Here is a 14,968-nt window from a genome sequence, read left to right as displayed (position 1 = left end):
TTTGCTGAGAAGAAGCTTTTTAGTTTTAATTCATCCCATTTATTGATTCTTGATTTAACTTCTTGTGCTTTAGGGGTCTTGTTAAGGAAGTCAGTTCTTAGGCCAACATGGTGAAGATTTGGTACTACTTTTTCTTCTAGTAGGCACAGGGTCTCTGTTCTAATGCCTAAGTCTTCGATCCACTTTGGCTTGAGTTTCATGCAGTGTGAGAAAGATAAAGGTTTATTTCATTTTGTTACATGTGACTTTTCATTTTTCCCAACACCATTTGTTGAATAGATTATCTTTTCTCCAGCGGATGTTCTTGGCACTTTTGTCTAGTATGAGATAACTGTATTTATGTGGGTTTGTCTCTGTGTCTTCTATTCTGTACCACTGGTTTGTGTGTCTGTTTTGGTGCCAGTACTGTGCTGTTTTTATATGTAATAGCTCGTAGTATAGTTTGAGGTCTGGAATTGTGATGTGTTCTGCTTTACTTTTCTTGCTAAGGATTGCTTTGGCTATTCTGGGTCTCTTATTTTTCCAAATGAATTTCATGATTGATTTTTCTAGTTCTATGAAGAATGTCATTGGGATTTCAATAGGAATTACATTAAATTTTTATAATGCTTTTGGTAGTATGGCCATTTTGACAATATTAATTCTGCCTATCCAGGAGCACGGGAGGTCTTTCCATCTTCTAAGATCTTCTTGAATTTCTTTCTTTAGTGTTCTGTAGTTTTCATTGCAGAGGTCTTTAATCTCTTTTGTTAGATTGATTCCCAAGTATTTTTTTTAATTGGGTACTGAGAATGGGGTAGTTTTCCTAATTTCTCTTTCAGTGGATTCATTACTGATGTATAGTAACACATTCAATTTATAGGTATTGATTTTATATCCTGCTACTTTGCTGAATTCTTTTACCATTTCTAGAAGTTTTCTGGTGGAATTTTTTTGTATCTTCTAAATATAGAATCATGTCATTGACAAATAGTGGATAGTTTGAGTTCTTCTTTACCTATTTGTATACCTTTAATTTCTTTCTTCTCTCTAATTGCTCTGGCTAGAGTTTTAAGGACAATATTGAATAAAAGTGGTGAAAGAGGGCATCCTTGCATTATGACATTTTTTAATGACTGGCCTTATCAGAAATCTATTTTTTCCTTAAAAAATCAGTCAATGAATTATGATGGACACAACAGAGCAGTGTGGGCCTTCGAGGCAGGATCTGGGCACATTCATAATTTTGTGCTTATTTGATTGCACAGCCTTTAGCAAGTCACTTAAAATCGCAGAGCATCAGTTTCTTTTTTAGTAAAATAAATATTATCTAAAAATTGTTAAAGGGTCTTCCAGTTCTAAAGTTTTGTGATGTTCAAGGAAATGCTAAATTTTTAACATTAAGTCTATGTTTATTGTTCTTAAAACAATGAACAAAATAAATTATCTTACCTTCCTGAAGCATAATTGTTTGTAGCAGAGAGACGTTTAAAAATAACACAACAGGGCATTATATAACATGTTGATGGTGACAGATGCTTTGGGAAAAATACAGAGTAAACATGAGAGTTTTGGAGCCATGATGTGGGCCAGCGATTGCCCATTAGTAGAATAGTCAAGGTAGGCTTTGTTTGAAAGTTGGAATTTTCAGCAGAGAAACCAAGAGGTGAGTAAGTGAGCCATGTAGACATCTTGGTGAATGATGTATTGGATATAGAAAACAGCTTGTGCACACATGTTCCTGCCATATTCAGGAAACAGCAAGAAAGCCTGTTTGGTTTGAATAAGAACATGAAGGGGAGAGAGAAGAAGATGAAGTTAGGAGGTAGTTTAGGGGAACAATCATGTAGGACTCTTGTAGAGATGTTGGCTTTTACTCCAAGAAAAATGGGGAGTAATTGGAGGACTTGGAGCAGAAGATTAACCCAATTTAACTTCAATATTAACACCCAGCCTATTGTGTTGAGAGACTGTAGATGGAAATGGTAAAATCTCAGGCATGGACCAGTTAGAAAGCGAATGTAGTGTAGGTAAGACCAAGAGGGCCATGGCCTAAGAACGAGGTGGTGAGATCTGTGCTTATTTTGAGGGTGATTCCAAGCCAGTTTTTCTGATGGTTTGAGTAGGTGAGAGAAAAGGCGTCAAGGACAACTCAACAATTTTTGACTGGCACATGGAAGGATGAGATGGCCACATATTAGTTGAAGAAGACTCTGGACAGAGAAGGCCTTATAAGAAGCAACTTAGAAACTCATTTGGAACAGGTTAACTTTGACACAGAGATCTCAACTATCCAGCTAGGTTTAAAAATCTGTAGTTTCTGAGAAATGTTCAAGCTAAAGATATTGATTTAGAAATTCTTAACCAATAGATGGTAATTAAAGCCAGGAAGTTGAATAATATCAATAAATGATTAGATATACATAGAAAAGGTAAATCACCTATAGATTATACCTGGTAATATCTCAATGTTAAAAAGTCAGAAAGAAATGGAGGAACCATCAATTATTTGAATAAGGAACATCTAGTGTGGTCGGAGTAACAACAAGAAAAATTATATCCTGAAAAGCAGGGTTAGATGGGGGAGTTAAAAGAAACCCGAGGGGTGAACTTTGGATTTAGCACTGTGGGAGTCTGGTGACATTGACAAGAGTGGCTTCAAACCCCGGGGGAATGAGCTGAGAGGAAGACAAAGAAAAGGAACCTGAGACAACAGGTAGGGGCAACTCATTTGAGGAGTTTGATAGTGAAAGAGAACAGAGATAGGGTAGAAGTTACGGAGGGAAATAGGGTCCACACAGAGTTGTTTTTAGAGATATGGAGATAACAGTCTGCTAATGGGAAGGATCCAATGGAAAAAAGTATATATGGAATAATGTAGGAAGAGGGGCAGAATTGAAGGAGTCATGCTTTTAAGCATGTGAGAAGGACTGGTCCCAGCTACAGAGCAAGTGGTCCATTGTCAGGAGCAGGAGAGAAGCAGGGGCATAAAGGACCAATGCCGGCAGGTAGGCAGATGCAGGACAACAGGGTTACTTCCATTTTTCTTAACATAGAACCTAATATATATAGGTTGCTTATGGTATGCTAAATACTGTGTGGAAATTACAGCCTTATTAACTCATTTGATGATCACAGCACTCATAGGAGTAGTTCCATACAATTAATGGACAGGAGGGAGCAATAAAGTCCCCTGTGCCCTGCCATCCCTACTCCAGCGGCAGCCTAGATCCTGACCCTGGTGGTCTGGCTTCAGAGCCTGCGCTCCTGACTGCCCCTCTGTTCTCCCAAGGGATGGGGGAAAGCTTCTTCTTTTATGGGAAGTACTGGGGATTGAACTCAAGGGCACTCGACCACTAAGCTACATCCCCAGCCCAATTTTGTATTTTATTTAGAGACAGGGTTTCACTGAGTTGTTTAGCATCTCACTTTTGCTGAGGCTGACTTTGAATTCGCAATCCTCCTGCCTCAGCCTCCCGAGCCACTGGGATTACAGGCATGGGCCACCGCACCCAGCAAAAAAGAAAAGAAAAAAAAAAAAAAAAACTTTGATCTTCCTCCTTACAAAACACTTTTGCTATCACCTTTTTAACAAGATGTTAAATTTTACCGGGCATGGACTTATGATACTCTACAATAATGTCATGAAAATCAGTTCCCTGGGTACCTGCTAAAGTTTACTATAGAATTGTATGCCTGCATTAAGATCCATAATTACTCTTGAAAAATTGCTTTGCTTTCTCATAAACATGGGTATGCTTATGGCCACAGAGAAATGGGGATAGTTGGAGAACAAGGGACATGATGCATCCCTCTGGAGGACTTTGGCGACCTGAGAAATGTATTGTGCATGTTCAGTTACTTGCCTACCTATTCAACATTTATAAGTTAAATCTATGCACAAGAATTTCTATTGTATTTGTAGGAATAAAAAAAATATGGTGCACTTTGTATCCCCCTGGTCTTGAGCATTACTGGAAAAATATTGCTTTCCCTTCTTCACTTCAGAGTGGAAATGTAGCCCTCTGTCATCCTCTGGCTGCCTGTACTTCAGTTCTATCAGGTTCTTATCCACTGCCTCTCTGTTCCAACCTCAGATGCTACATGGTATTTAAATGACAAGAGCTATCTGGTGCAGCTATATTGGTGACTTCTAGTTGCTCTGTAACTTGTGACCCACAGAGTTTATTCTCCAATACCCAGCCTGTTTGTGGGCCAGAGTCCTGAGGTTACAGTTTATTTAAGGTCCACAGGAAAAATAAGCCCAACAAATGTGAATCTTGACTCCTCCTGGCCCAGCACAACCTGAATCCAAAGCTTTTGTGCTCCAACAAATATAGAGCTTGTTTGATTAATGGATTTAGTTCCTGGAAACTGTCTTAGCAGAATTTACTAAAGGCTTTCAACTTTGTGCTACAAAATGAGGAGTTCAACCAGGATATCCCTTGATGCATTTCCTTTACAATTTTTCTAAGAGCAAGACTGGAAAGTTTTATGACAGTGTGTTTTCAGGCTGGCAGGGTTTAAACCAACAAGGCGCCCTTGACATGAGGCAAGGTCGTCCCTGCTTTTCTCGTTGCAGTCTAACTTGGGTTGAGCAGTACGCTCATTTATAATCCATCTGGAAGGTACCAAGAGCAGCCATGTACCCCCGTAGACAGTACAATGATTTTAAGATACAACTTTGTCCTTTGTATGAGACTCTTGTGGCCTCTGTGGTAGAGTCAAAGGAAGCACAGCATCCTGCACTGCCTCCTCCCAGGGCTACCACAGCCCTTTTGCCACTTGCCGGCCTGGTGTCCATTCTTTCTAGGTCTGTCCTGGCTTCTTAGCTTGGGCTCTTTTCATACATATCTGCAGCATTCTCTTTCTGCTCATGCCTAGCCCTGTCCGTCCTATTCCTACGTAGTTACTGTCCACACCTCATTTTCTGTCTGGTTCCCTTGATGACGGACTCAACACCGCTTCCATTTCTTTCCTGCTTTCTCTGAGTTCTTGAGTCCTTGAGTCTCCCTTCCAGTGTCCCTTATGGCACCCTCTGCTCAATTTCTGGCATCTGCTTATGAGACTTGGCATCGCCCTTCCAGGGCCCTACCCAGACCCTCTTCTCACAGAGCCTCACTCTGGTGTGACCTCACCACCTTTCCTGAGATTGCTCCCCACGTGGCTTCCTTTAAAGGAGCAGCAGATGCCACATGCGTGAATGTGGACTTGACAGACCAGCGGTCTTGCCTTCAAACTCTGACTCTTTGCAACTTGTTCTCCGACCCTCCCCGCTGCTTTGGTACTTGTTCCACCCCTTAAGTTGCAGGTATGACTTTCCAGGTCATCTTCCCTGCTATTTAAGTGACTCAAGGGCAGGGGTGTGAGTTCCCCACATCAGTCCCACCGTAGGACCTCATAAGTGAGACATTCAGTTTGTCCAGTGAATGACTTTCTCACGATGGCAGTGAAAGAGGAAGGAGCTGGATGCCATGGTTTGAATCTCGAATGTTTCCAAAGGTCCAGCGGGAAGTCCTTAAGTCACTGGGGCTGTGCCCTTGAAGGGGATGGTAGGAATCTGGTCTCTTCTCTTTCTGGATGTGAGGTGAGTTGTTTTCTCTGCCACACACTCCCTGTCGTTGTCATCTGGCAGGCCCACCAGAAGTCCAGAGCGATGAATCTGCCTAATCTTGACTGGAACCTCCAAATTATGAGCCAAAATAATCTTTTTCTCTCTATAAGTCAGTTACCTGAGGTATTTTGTTGTCGTAATACAAAGCTAATGAAAGCAGTGGGCTCTCATTTGTTAAAATAGATAAATGCACATTGTTTTTTCAGTTCCTGGGAGACTTGAAGCAGGAGATGGAGCATGAGGATAGGGAAAGGGTCAGGAGAGCTCGGCGGAAGGGGTTCTGAGTGAGCAGCAGAATGTTCAAAGCAGCCAAGCCCAGCAGGTGCTTTCCTTTCCTGATCACTGGTGTGTACTTAGCATAGTTTCTGTGTTCCATATCCCTGGAGATGTCTGGGTATTCAGAGACCTCCTGTGTGCAGGTATCCAGCATCTATGACCAAAGGTGGGCCCAGGCATTATACCTACACAAAGAAGTTTAGCTCTAAACTATCTACAGAGGAAGTCGTATCAGTAATTGACTCTTCTGTGTTCACATTCATGAAATTTACAGTGATTTTCACGTTGTAAAATTATACCTGCAAGAGAGGGCTGTCACTCAGAGCAGCACTTACATCTTCTGGGTAGATATAAGGCATAGACTCTTTCGTCAGAAGAACTCCCCCCTCCCCAGCCCTCAGACATGAACGTCTGTCATTCTGTGCTGACCGGGGTTTGGATGTACTCTAAAACCCCTTTGGCTGTGGATCTGGTCTGTGTCCACCTCAGGACATTGGGAACGTTCTCACCCTCCTCTAAGGCATTTCTAATGATGACTTCACAGTTCATCATCCCCTTACCCAGGTGAATCTTCTTTTTTTTTTTTTTTTTTTTCTTTTTATTGTAAACAAATGGGATACATGTTGTTTCTCTATTTGTACATGGCGTTAAGGCATACCATTTGTGTAATCATAAATTTACATAGGGTAATGTTGTCTGATTCATTCTGCCATTTTTTCCCTTCGCCCCCTCCCCTCCCACCCTTCCCCTCCATCTATACAGTCCTTCCTTCCTCCATTCCTGCCCCCCTCCCCAGGTGAATCTTCTGAGCTGGGAGCATTGCTTCTTCTATCTCTTTACATAAAGCCTAACGGATGTGCGATCTTTCAGCTTTTCTTCTTCATATGTCTGAAAAGTTGTGATAACAAAAATAACAAGCTTTTGTGGAGTTAATTATTTTAAATGAGGAAAGAAGATCAAACACCTGAGAAGAAAATGGCTTAGAAATTGGAAGGAAAGTATTATGCTCTGCTACAGTTGGTTGATATTTGGCTCTTTTATTTTTCTCCTGAGCAATGTAAGAGCCATTGAGCTCAGAGGACGGGAACATCCTGTACAGAAAATAGATGGTGTGTGGAGGAAAAGAGGGGGCACCCGGCAGTCATTCTTTGAATCCTTCAGTGAGCTTCACTTGAATATGTTCGAGCAGCAAGGAAAGGGCTGGAAAACAGAGCTCTACTTGGATGACTTCCAACTCCCTTTACAAAGCTCAGGAAGAGCTCAGCTAAGCCACATGCATTTTATGTTTTCCTGAGGAAAGACTAGGCTTGTTGGTCTCAGGGTTAAGGAGTCTCAGCAAGTTTTTATAGAGACACTAAAACATTCTCTTCATATTTTCCTCTGTCACTGAAAGGAGCCCAGGGGAGAGAATCACATTTAAGTGCCAGCCAGGCCGATGAGCTGTGTGAGAGGTGTCAGTGAGGGGCAGTCCCGTGGTGTGTGCGCCTTTAGCTGCCACATCACAAAAACCTGTGTGCATGCACACACATAGGCACAGAGTCTTAGCTGAAACTGGAAGAGACTGAACTCACAAGTGCGGGTGAATGTGTGTTCCACAATTCCTGACTTGGGATGAGATGATGCAAAATGAACACCGTCTTCATCCTTACCAGAAAATGTCAGGACCTATTCATGTGTGACAGTGCAGCAGGAAGCATCCAGACGTGAGGGACATGTCACAGCAGCCTCAAGACTCTGGAGAGCTGGCGCTTTCTGCTTTCCCCAAAACGTTTTTTAAAGAGAAGCTGCAGCGTTTTGGGTTCTTTGTGCACATGATTTGGAGTGTTCGCTGGAGCAAGAAGACCATTTATGAACCGACTTCAGCTTCCTTGGCCTGTCAGACCCCATTGTGTTTATTTCAAAACCTTGAGATTTTAAACTGGCGAATGTTGCCAGAGAAGAAAATCTGTAGTTGTTGCAATTGGCATGTGTCAGTGCGGTTTTCCTTTATGCTGTTTCTTTATCTAGAAAATTCTCGTCTTTGCCTTGCTCATTTGCAGGAGACTTCTCCATAGGAGACGTTTTATCTTGCTCACATACATGTAATTTTCTCATTCATAATTAATGTTGTCCTCTGTTGTCATTTTCCTTAAACTTTAGCCATAAAAGTATATATAATTATGCCAGATGGAGATGCCAAAACATTACTTATATCAGAAGTATCTAACATTGTTTATAGGTCTAGAATATCAGTTGGAATTTCTTTTTTCCAGGTTTTTACCCCTATTCTAGTAGGAATAGAAATCAGAATCAGTTGTGCTCACTCACTCTCTCTCTCTGTCTCTCTCTCTCTCTTTCTCTCTCTCCCTTTCCCTTTGGTTATCTGATGGCAATTTGTGATAAACTGCCACCTGGCTAGAGGAGCGTGATGATGACTTTAGGAGTGAGGGAAGAAATCATCCTAATGCTACCAAGGAAGTCTGTGAAGCTTCCTCTTATAAAGACCTTCAAGAAAAACCAATGGCTCTGTTTATTTTGAATTGTCAGTGAATATTTTTCAAGGGGAAAATACTGGGCACCTAAGTTCATGTTTTAATTTTCAAACTAGAAGTGCCCTCCAGACACAGGACAGTATGATGCTAGGTGCTTCAATAAGGATCATGTTGTTCGGGGACTACGCAAGTGTCCAAAACAGTGGCGATCACTTACTTGAATGGAATGAGTGACCAAGTACTTCTCCTTCAGCCTGATAAAGCAGCGCCACCTACCGCACAAAAGCCTGATTTTATGCTGAAGCAGTTTTTAGTAGAAACTGATCCCTACAGAGCCAAGCACACACACACACAAATTGGTCCAGAAGGGCTGGGGTCCTGGCTCAGTGGTAGAGCCCTTGCCTAGCATGCATAAGGCGCTGGGTTCCATCCTCGGCACCACATAAAAATAAATAATAAAAATATAGTGTCCATCTCAATTAAAAAAAGAAAGTTGGTCCACAGTCTGTTATCTTTTAACATCTAGTCTGGGTCAGTTTGTTAAAGTTTTTTTCCCTGCCGTGTCTCTGTGTGTGTGTCTTAGTGTCATTCAGGAAGCAACATTAGAGTGAGAGAGAGAATGGGAGATACAAGAATGCAAACAGGAAAAACATAAAAATGCAGGCTGTTCCTCGTTGGTGTCCACTGATGTCTTTTCTTTTGAAAATAAATGATGGAACTCTCATGTTCCATTTTTACACTACGGGTGACTTAAGAATTATTGGTCAGTGTTTGTCTGAATTGAAGTATTGTTCATATTCCATCTTAGGTTCCATAAGAGTATGTTCTTTATTAAATGGTTACAGATTTAATAGGCATTTGTTGAATTCCCCATTCTCTGGTGGTTGTCATTCCTAGAATAACATGAAATCTATGAGGTTTTAGCAATAGTCACCCCTATTGTTCCTAAAGTACTTTATATTATGGCATCACACAGCCATTTCCATAGAGTGTTAATAAGAGCACATCTTTTTATTAAGTTGGAGTCATTAATTATCCTTCAACTACTTTGGTTTATTTCATCTAGTCTATTATGCCACAACATAAAATAAGTAAGTGGCAGTAGACATGGCACATCAGCGATGGCGATTCTTTTCATTGTTCCCTGTAACTCTTTCAAGGTCTTAACTAGTTATCGACCACACACATCACTCATGACGACGCTTCTCCTTTTGTGCTGAGAAGATCATATCATCTCAAATCCTGCTCCATAATTAATTTTGCAGCATGTGCTCCTTCCTATTAAATTGTATTTGTCATCCTGGTGTTAATTTATTTATATGTTAATGGGATGTCACACAACCCCGAATTTATATTTGACAATTGTCAGGACTTTGTTCTCCAAACAAATTGAAATAGAATATAACTGGTCTTTACATCATAGACCAAAGTCATGATTGCATAATTGAACCATGTTAGACGTAGAGACCTACAAACAGTACAGATGGTTTCAGTTTTAATCCATACTTGAAGAAGAGCTGTTTGAATCCCTAATAGTGTCAAAACTTGACCTTCTCATACTTGTGTACATGTTGAGAAACTTTGGTTATGTTTATTGTAACTTTACTTATTCAACTCAAATGCAAGCATCTGCTCCATGCTGGTCACTGTGCTGGGTTCTCAGGATTCAGTGATTAAATGTAAATTCCTTCTCCTGTGTGAACTCGCTTTCTTGTAGAGGAAAACAGTGTGCAAGTGTTCCCAGCTGGAAGGGCAGGAAGCTGTGGGCACGAGAGGAAGTGAACTCCACCCATACTTCAGGGGCATGGGCAGGGGAGAAGGGGGAGCCTGGATTACAATTTAAGGGGGGAAAAAGTACTTGTCAGGCCAGTAAGTACAGAAAATGTTCTAGGAGAGGACACAGGTTTTGCAAAATCACAGAAGGGAGAGTCGTGCATGTTTAGGAGAATGTGTTTTTCAGTTCACTAGGGACTCAAGACAGCACCTGAAGCTCTGAGAGATGGACTTGGGCAGGTAGGCAGAGATAATGGGGGGGGGTCTATGATGAGTTTGGACTCTTTTAGTGATTTGTTTTGAAGTAAGGAGGCAAGAGCGAGTGATGGAATTAACTTCAAACTGACGAGAAAGCTCCTTGCAACACTGTGGAGAGGGGATTTGAGCAGACTCTGGCTGGAGGAAGGGGGAGCAGTTAGAGAGTGATCAGGGGAGGGTAAGAATTAATGTAGACGAGAGGGGGCAAGGGGCAGATGAATCTCTGTTACATATTTCAGAGCTAATTGAATGGCCAACTAACTGTGAAGGCTGCGGAGGAAGTCTAGTAAAATTCCTATTTCCCGCAAAGGAAGAGTCTGGTGGCACCTTCCACTAAGATACTAGCGGTGCCCAAGTTAGAGATGAGCAGACAGCAAAGGAAGCCAATACCTCCATGAGGGAGATCCAAAGGGTGGCTGGTGTAGACTGTTGAAGTTCAGGGGAGGTTACTAGATTTAACCTTTAAAATTTTTATAAGTCCTTAATAGTCTGTTTTACTTTGCTGAAAGAATCGTAAACGGGCTTTGTACACCGAGACCTTCCATCATGAATCCCCTGCTCTTGCTCCCTGCAGAGGACTGGTGTGAGCAGCTGCGCCCCCTCGTGCTCGCCCTGAAGGACTGCATGGGAGAAGTGGTGAGCAGAGCCAAGCAGTCGCTGACCTTCGTGCTGCTCCAGGAGCTGGCCTGCAGCCTGCCCCAGTGCCTGACGCTCACTCTGCGAAGAGACGTCGTCTTCAGCCAAGCAGTAGGTGCCCGCTTTGTTCCCATGGAGCTGGGCCACGCATCCACCTCCTCTTTTGGATGAGGATAGAATTCTTCCTTCAGCAGTTTTATTTTTAAACATCCCTTTCTTAAGACGTGGGCACCAGGTTTTGTTTTTTGGTTTTTTTTCTTGTGAGAGCTATGTGCAGAAACTCACTCGGACGCAGCTGATGAAACCTCCGGTATTTCTTTCTGAAGAGAGATGGCCAAGTCTGAATTCTCCATTCCACTGGCCAGGGCCTGGAGTCTGTGAAGAAAGGGGGCCCACCCTTGTGTTACATCCTGGGGTCTGCTGACCTGTAAGGAAGGGACCTCTCTCTGCTAGGCCTGGGCAAAGGGGATCTCTTTACCAAGTTTCCCTATAAATCCAAGGACAGGGTTTCACAATAATCCTTATTTTTTTTAATTATTATTTTTTTAATTTAGCTTTTAATTTTTTACAAAATCTGCATTTTGATTCATTGTACACAAATGGGGTACATCTTTTCATTTCTATGGTAGTACACGATGTAGATTCACATCATTTGTGTAATCATACATGTACATAGGGTGATGATGTCTGCCTCATTCCACCATTTTTCATATCCCCTCCCTCTCATTTCCTTCTACATATTCTAAAGTTCCCCCATTCTTCTCTCATTCCCCACCCCCACCCCCATCGTATACCATTCTCCACTTATCAGGGAAAACATTTGGGCATAAAGAAAAATAATATTATGGCATTTGCAAATAAATAGATGGGATTGGAAAATATCATGCTAAGTGAAATAAGCCAAGCCCAAAAAACCAAAGGCTGAATGTTTTCCCTTATTTTGTTTATAAAATGAGTTTTCAGGGCAGTAAGGCTTGAACTGGAAGTTTGCCAGGACTAGCTCTTTTACGGACAGGACCCCACTACTCCACCATGCTGGTGCCTCCCTTTTTCCCACCTGCCTGCACCCCCAGGGTTGAGTTTACAGACTGAACACATGCAGGGAGGAGACAAAAGGACTCCCTTTGTAAGCATTTCATGCAATGGGAGCATTTTAACCAAACTGCCTCTGTCCATTATTAAACAATCTCATGACCAATGGAGCTAACCACATGTCAGGAAGTATGCTCTACTTCATATATAGTTCTTGTGTCCTTTCAATGACTCTGTAAATAAGTGCCATTGCCTCTATTCTGCATGTAGAAATCATAATTAACATGCTTTGGAAGTGCTCAGTAATTTTTGATGGTTTCATTGGTAGAAATCTTAGACATCCATTTGAAGACACAACCCAAACTTTGCAAAGGCCATGTACTTTTTTTTTTTTTTTCCCTTTTGCTATCCTATCTTCCCCAAGTCTTTTATACACAGCCTAGCTGGATCAAAGACTGCCAACTTATTTTAATATGTATGTATGAAGACTTGTAACTTTGTTGCTTATACTTGAGAATTTTTAATTAAATCTGTGATGTCTCAAAAGTCTAAAAATATTTAAAAATTGAACTGATAAGCTTGCTGACCCCAGTACATTTCTTCAATGATTTTCTTTTTTTAGCTTGCTGGATTGGTTTGTGGTTTTATCATCAAATTACACACGAGTTTGCATGACCCCAATTTCCTGCAGCAGCTTCACACGGTGGGGTTGATTGTCCAATATGAAGGACTGCTGAGTACCTACAGTGAGTACTGCTTAGTACATGTTGCCATCCTATCCCTTTCCATAATATTTAACCCATCAACTTCTCAGGGAAGTGTAAAAACAGGAAGTAAATCTTTATTGTACCAAATATTACAGGAATAATGCACCTTTTAGTTTTTGCAGTCTTTCACCTTGTAACTTACTTTGACTTCCCATTATGTTTTGAAAATTAAATTATAAATTATTTCAGAATAGACTCCGGAAAAGCCTTCTGGCTTTTTTTTTTTTTTTTTAATATGAAAGGCTCCTTGACAACACAGTTTCAATGAGTAGATTTGAAAATCCCAACACTATTCACTACTAATGTCTAGAATTACACTATTCACTACTGGAGGCTCCTGTGGACATAAAACCCTTGAAATAGGCCTACTCCAAATCAATATATTCTAGATGTACATCCCAATTTCAAAGATTAGTAAATAAGGGAATTTTATATTAGTTATTAATAATTCTATATTGATTTATAGTTGCAATGACCTTTGGGATATATTGGGTTAAGTAAAATATATTATTAAAATTATTGTTACCTTTTTAAATTTTACTCACTTATAAATATGACTAAGTTAAAATCTGTAATTCTATTTGTAATATTATGTTTCCATTGGACAGAGATGATCTAGAATCCTATTTAACTATCTCTTTCTTAGGCTTTATTAGTTAGTATATGGAGATACAAACCTATCAGGAGCCTTGGTCAGTGGTGGTCAGTTCAGTCATCTCTGCTTATAGAAATCAGATATCAGTCCTGCCAATAAAATGTTGTCTAAACGAGTTACAATCTCTCCAACCTCCAAGTAAAAGTGTGTGTCCTTCTTCCCTCAAAGGGTACACTGCCTTCTAGAAAGTTCATTGGAACAGTTCTTATTTCTCTGATGAAAACCTTCAGCATGTGAGGACCAACACGTGGAACAGATGTACCACATTCAGAAACTCTTTCTCTAAATTGTTAGAACAAATTCCAGCAGGGAGGGGTAGTAGCTCCTAACCTTTCCTTTATATGTATGTTTGTAAAGAGGCACCTTTTTCTTTGTTTAGGTGATGAAATTGGGATGCTAGAGGACATGGCTGTTGGCATTTCTGACTTGAAGAAAGTAGCATTTAAAATAATAGAAGCCAAATCCAATGATGTCCTGCCAGTTATAACAGGAAGACGGTGAGTGTGACCATTTCTGACAGGCTGTGCTTTGTTAGTTATATTGTATTTATTCCTGGCAAAAGAGCCTTGGAATTCAGGTTTGGTTTGAGTTTGGTTTTCCTTTGTTATCTTTTCCTTTTTGCTGAGAAGTAAATACCTGTGATGTGACAGGGTAAGATCTTGAAAAACTTGTAGAGTCTTAAATGTTTGTAAATTGTAGTCAGGTGAGTCTGGTAATGCTCCTTCATGAAATGTGAGAAATTTACAATAATATCATGCATGTAAAGAACATTTTTCTCTTTATAGCTATCTAGTCTAAAGCTCTGGATGTTTTTACTTTTGCGGGAATCGTTCAGTTAATAGCTCCATAATTCTTGAGATGACTTTAAATTAAATTCAGTTAAAAGCAGCAACATTTTAGGGAAGATATATTCCTATGGCAGGGGCATATACCACCATTTTTCTTAATTATTTTTGACAATTCGTTCTCAGGCTGTGAAATTTCCGAGAAGTGTTTTAAATATATAGCTTTGAAGGTCAGTATATGATGGGCAAAGTATCAGAAATAATTAAGAAAAATGATTGTGTATAAAATAGGCCTCTGATAGAAAACTTATATCCTGTAGTAAGTTGTTGCAATCAGAATTCCTCCAACTTTCAACTATTCTAGTGTTAGCCATTTTAAGTGCTGCATGAGGTTATTTAAAGATTAAAACATTCTCTGGTCATAATGAAAATGTGAATGTATAAAAGGAAGAACACCTTTCAAGCTGGAAAAAAATGAAGAAGAGGCAAAGTCTAAAAAACAAAAACAAAAACAAAATACATTCATCTTCCTATCTGTGATAAACATATAATATTTGTTTGAAGGATGTGGAGAGCCACATGGTTGAATGAAAGGTGACTGTTTTACACATAAAGAGAGGAAAACAAACAAACCAACCAACCCTCATCCTCGTAAAACTGAACATCTCATTTGAAGATTATGCTTCATTTGCTTTTCATTGGAAGAAAAGGGAATAAAATTG

At 40.4% G+C, this 14,968-nt stretch overlaps 1 protein-coding gene across 2 annotated transcripts in view; it reads left to right on the top strand.

Annotated features, from left to right (window-relative positions):
- The window catches only part of Inpp4b (inositol polyphosphate-4-phosphatase type II B), a 784,856-nt gene that overhangs the window by 686,699 nt on the left and 83,189 nt on the right, over positions 1 to 14,968 (top strand). For both annotated transcript variants that reach the window (XM_047566293.1, XM_047566291.1), the window contains 3 exons: positions 10,946 to 11,118; positions 12,662 to 12,785; positions 13,841 to 13,958. In XM_047566293.1, the coding sequence (XP_047422249.1) occupies positions 10,946 to 11,118; positions 12,662 to 12,785; positions 13,841 to 13,958 (415 nt within the window). The remainder of the gene's footprint in view (positions 1 to 10,945; positions 11,119 to 12,661; positions 12,786 to 13,840; positions 13,959 to 14,968) is intronic.

The sequence above is a fragment of the Sciurus carolinensis genome, chromosome 10 (genome assembly GCF_902686445.1).
Source record: "Sciurus carolinensis chromosome 10, mSciCar1.2, whole genome shotgun sequence".
Lineage (NCBI taxonomy): Eukaryota > Metazoa > Chordata > Mammalia > Rodentia > Sciuridae > Sciurus > Sciurus carolinensis.
This window is presented reverse-complemented; position numbering and strand designations above follow the sequence as displayed.